Consider the following 5361-nt stretch of genomic DNA (forward strand, 5'->3'; position numbering starts at 1 on the left):
AAAAATAGTTTAAGCCAGCTTACACTTAGATTGAAATTAAAATAAGTTGGACTACCTAGCTCATTTTTGGCTTGAATTTAAATCAAGCTAGCTTCAAGTAAATTTGAGCCAGCATAAATTAAAGGGAAAACTTCAAATACCCCCCTTATGGTTTCACTTTTTTTCACTTTAGTATCCTGTGGTTTAAAGTGTATCAAGTTAGTATTCTGTGATTTCGCACTTTCTCACTTTAGTACCCTGTGGTTTAATATTTCATTAAGAAACAAATAAAACTACATGGTACTAACTTGATACCAAAATAAAATCATAGGGTACTAACTTGATACAAAAATAAAATCACTGTTGAAGCGTAAAAAAAGAGAGGAATAAAAGAAGGAAAAAGAAAAAAAAAAGGGGGGAGAGAAAGAAATAAAAATAGAGATAGTTTATGAGATCATCCATGCACCAGGTGCATGGATAAAATTTAAATTTTGAAAATATCCCATGCACCGGATTGCGAAAAAAAAATATATATACGTACGGGTATATAAAATAGCATATTAGTCTATTCCCTTTTATATATTTACAAAATGCCCCACCTTAATTAAGGTGTAATATGATCAAAGGGAAAGGACTAATCCGTAATATTCCCACAATCCCATCCTAACCGTCCAAAATACCCCACAATCTCATCTCAACCACCCAAAATCCCTCCCACATCCCACGATATTTTTGTAACAACCCATACCCACATCACGTTCTCCACGCACGATCTTCATCAACCACCCGCATTCCACTCACAATCCCACAACCCCGTAACCGCCTCACCGATATGCACATTCTCTACGCTTCCCTCAAATCGCTCGCGCACTCCCCCAAGTCGGTGACAAAACCACCCATAAATACCCGTGAAGAAAAATCGCAGGGGGAGAGTTTTTTTGAATCTTCGAAATCTAATCAGAAAAATATCCACCCCAATTCTGTCGATCGCAAAAAAAAAAGGTAAAAAAATATATATATTATCTCTTTCTCCCGTTCAAAAAAAAAATAAAAAAAAAATCAAAGCTCTCTCTCTCTCTCTCGGATAGAAAGAAGAAAAAAAAAAAAAACAAAGAGAAGCTCTTTCTCTCTCTCTCCAATGGCGGCTGCTGCCGCTCCCGGATGTGATCCGACCCCGACCCGAGGCACGCTCCGAGGCCACCCGTGCCACTCCGAGACGCCTCGATCGCCCGCTCCGAANAAAAAAAAAAAAAAAAAAAAAAAACAAAGCTCTCTCTCTCTCTTAAAAAAAAAAAAAGAAGAAGAAGAAGCAAAAAGGGTCTTTTCTCTCTAGCTCTCTCTCTCTCTCTCTCTATCTCTCTCTCGCCGCCGCTCCTCGTCGACCACCATGAGCCGCCGTCGCGCCGCTCCTCGTCCTTTCCGCAAGCATGGCCGCGGATTCCAACCCGACGGCATCGACTCCGACATCACCGCGAGCCACCGAGCTCGCCGTCCTCGACGCGAAGCCGCGCCACCCGCGGCCGATCCGCGGACTCCACCGAGATCGCCATCCTCGACTCGAAGCCGCGCCGCCCGCAGCCGATCCGCGGACTCCACTGCTGCCGTCCTCGACTCAAAGCCGCGCCACCCGCGGCCGATCTGCCTGAAGCGCCTCCGCCGAGCTCCACCGAGCCTCGCCGCATCCCCACCGAGGAGGTGGACCTCTCCGGCGACGACCAGCGCTTCGTCTACCACATGCTCGCCTTCTTCGCCGCCTCCGACAGCATCGCCTTCGGGAACCTCGCCTCCTGCTTCATGTCTGAGGTCCAAGTCGTCAAGGCCTGCGCCTTCTACGGCTTCCAGATCGTGATCGAGAACATCCACTTCGAGATGTACTCTCTCCTCCTCGAGACCTACATCCGCTACGCCGCTCTCGAACCGCCTGCTCCGAGGTCGTCTACTCCGAGGTCGCCTGCTCCGAGGCCGCCCGCTGCTGCTCCGAGGCCGCCTGCTCCGCACACCAGGTGTTCGATTTAAGTCCGCAACGAGCAGAGCTTCTTTTCGGGCAGCAGTCGCTGCATCCCGCGCACCGCCAGCGGATCCTTGATCCCCCACGACGAAAGAGGCCACCAAGAACACCCTCGCCTGCAACTTGCTCGTCGCGGGCAACGACGCCAAGTTGGTCGACACCTCGCCGACTCCTGTTCTGCCAAAGCCGTCCGAGCCTCACTGACTCCTGCGTCGCCGAAGCCGCGAGGTTCGGGATCGGAGTGATAGTGGCGCTCCTCAACGAGCTCTTTGCTGCAGCCGCGTCGTGCTCGGGCCACGTATTTGAGTTGGTACAGAGCATTAGGGTGGCAAAATACTCCGCGGCCGTGGGCAACGAAGTGTTCGTGAGCCCGATTAGCAACTTCACCGCGCTTCTTGTTTTGGCGATGACCAACGTCCATGCCGCGCTCGCATGCTTCGACGACGCCGTCATCGGCAGTGATCATCGTATGTGAGGTGGTGCTATTCGAGCACTTGTTGCAGATGCTGCAGAATGGCGACGAATTGAAGCCTGACGACCTCGCCCATCAATTGTTGGATGAAATGCCCTTGGTTAAAGCCATGTAATTGAGCAATAAATTATAAATTTTCTTTTGTCCAATTCCAGTTTATCTTCAGCATTTCAGAGGTCTCTTAATCGAAGGTGCTCTAACACTTTGTAGGGGTAATTAACAATAGACGCTTGCGTTTATTGGAAGCCATGAATCCACAATACCTGATTTTCATACATATTCAAATATTAATCTGAATCATGAATACTACCCCACGGTGGAAAATCAAAAAAAAATTCTCCGTGCGAGGTGCGTCATTCGTGGTGGCAGACAAAATGGCACGCCCAGTGGGATTTGGGCCTTGGACTTGGGATTGGGTTTTGATATGGGTTTGAGCCTTGGACTTGGGATTGGGCCCAATTTATTTTGGATTTGGATCCGGTATAGGATTTGGGCTTGGTATAGTTTCATGGTCCAAATTCGGATTCGTCTGGGCCAAATCCAAATCTCATATTAAATCCATATCCACATCAAAATGATTTGGCCCATTTTGAGCCCGAATACAAAATGAAATGAGCCCGTATTGAATCCAAATCCATTTCCAAAATGAATTCAGCCCATATTGAGCCCGAATCCATATCCAAAATGAAATAAATCGGGTTCATGGGCCTGAATTTAGCCCACCAGAATCCATATCATATAGCCTATTCACATATAGCTTTACGGGCTCGATTTCATCTCAAATCAAACCCAATAGCCAATCTACACATCTAACCCATAACCTATAACCCAACCCAATTAAATCTAGGCCTAGTCTGAAGTCCAGAACCCATTTACAAATGGCCCCAGTCCAAAACCCATTTGGGCCCACTACCTAAACCCATTATCCAAAACTCATTAAAACCATTAACCCATAAACCCATATACATAAACCTATATACATTTACCCATGAACCCATACACATTTAACCCATATCCAAGCCCATAACCTTAACCAAGTCCATGAACTTTGAACCAAAACCATGGACCAAACCATATACCAAATCTTGTGGACCATACCATACACCAAATCTACGAACTATGAATCAAGTTCATGAATCAAATCAAGTTCATGAGCCATGGATCATAAACCACAAACCATATCTAAGTTCATGAACCATAATCCCATATACCCAATACCATAAACCTTGTGAACCAAACCTAAATCCGATATCGACTGAAACGTCGTTAAACTAATCCACCAAATCAACCGACCGAAACGTCGTTAAACTAATCCACCAAATCAACCGACCGAAACGTCGTTAAACTAATCCACCAAATCAACCGACCGAAACGTCGTTAAACTAAATCTAAATCCGATATCGACCGAAATGTCGTTAAACTAAACTCAAATTCAATTTTCATGAACATCCCAATTCCCAAAATAGTCGATTCTCTAGCATATAAAACTAGAGTCAAATCACAATCATGTTCAAACTTGATCAAATTCTAAACCTATATTTAGAATTGATCAAACCATCTGATCAAATTAATTTGTTGGATTCCAATACATACACTTGGAGTTTAATTTAAATCAAATCTGACTAATCCTAATACATATAATTAGGATTTAGTTAATATTTCACCTTGAGATGAACCAAAATCAAATGTGACTAAGCTCTAATACATAAACTTAGAGCCTAATTGTATCAGACTCTAAAATATAAAATTAGAGTCTAATTCAAGATATTTGGGGCTAATCCTAACACATATATTTAGGATGAAAGCTCAAATCAAACTCTATTGGACTTTATTACATATATTTAAAGTTCAGAGTTTAATCAAGTTCGATTAAATTCCAATGTATATATATGGGATTTAATCAATCTTTCATCTCATGGTAAACAAAGTTGAGCTCCAAAATATATAGAGCTCAACAAAATCTGATCATTTATTGGACTTTATCACATACATTTAAAGTTCAATTAACCAAATCAAACTCTAATACATATAATTAGAGTTTGATCTGATTTAAATCTGATTAAATTTCAATGCATATATGGAATTTAATCAATTTGTCATCTTAGGGTGAATAGTATTGAGCTCCACAACATATAGAGTCCAACAAAATTAATTTGACCATATATTGGGTATCTTAGAATATATAACTAAGATACAATTGAAAAATACATTTTCTTTACGCTCTATTCATGTACACTGAGGGTATGCCCTTGGTTAAAGCCATGTAATTGAGCAATAAATTATAAATTTTCTTTTGTCCAATTCCAGTTTATCTTCAGCATTTCAGAGGTCTCTTAATCGAAGGTGCCCTAACACTTTGTAGGGGTAATTAACAATAGACGCTTGCGTTTATTGGAAGCCATGAATCCACAATACCTGATTCCCATACATATTCAAATATTAATCTGAATCATGAATACTACCCCACGGTGGAAAATCAAAAAAAAAATTCCCCGTGCGAGGTGCGTCATTCGTGGTGGCAGACAATCACAGAATACTAACTTGATACACTTTAAACCACAGGGTACTAAAGTGAGAAAGTGTGAAACCAAATGGTACTAACTTGATACACTTTAAACCACAGAGTACTTAAACCTCGTCCATTTCCTAGTCATAATTAAAATTACTTTTCAAACTTATATTTACCTCTTTCATTTTCTTTTCTACTGCAAGCTTAATTCAAAGTAAACTTTTTAAATATATACTTATCCATCCCTATTAAATTAGGTTTTAATCATGAAAGGTTTCGCTTACAAATCCTTTCAACCTAAGTTTCTAAAAGTAAAAAAATAAATAGTAAAAAGTTAAAAAAAAAAAAAAAGGTTTACCCCTGCTTATCCAGAGTACAAGTTAAAATATATAT

General features: G+C 41.7%; 1 protein-coding gene across 1 annotated transcript; it reads left to right on the plus strand.

The window, feature by feature from the left end:
• LOC109724888 (proline-rich receptor-like protein kinase PERK8) lies at window positions 1271–2608 on the plus strand. Its single transcript, XM_020253858.1, has one exon. The coding sequence runs from the start codon at window positions 1367–1369 to the stop codon at window positions 1826–1828; it is 462 nt and encodes a 153-aa protein (XP_020109447.1). The 5' UTR covers window positions 1271–1366; the 3' UTR covers window positions 1829–2608.

This window comes from Ananas comosus, linkage group 2 (assembly GCF_001540865.1).
Source record: "Ananas comosus cultivar F153 linkage group 2, ASM154086v1, whole genome shotgun sequence".
Lineage (NCBI taxonomy): Eukaryota > Viridiplantae > Streptophyta > Magnoliopsida > Poales > Bromeliaceae > Ananas > Ananas comosus.

Coding starts and splice junctions, on each gene's coding strand:
- LOC109724888 (XM_020253858.1), top strand. CDS start 1,367: ATGAGCCGCCGTCGCGCCGCTCCTCGTCCTTTCCGCAAGCATGGCCGC.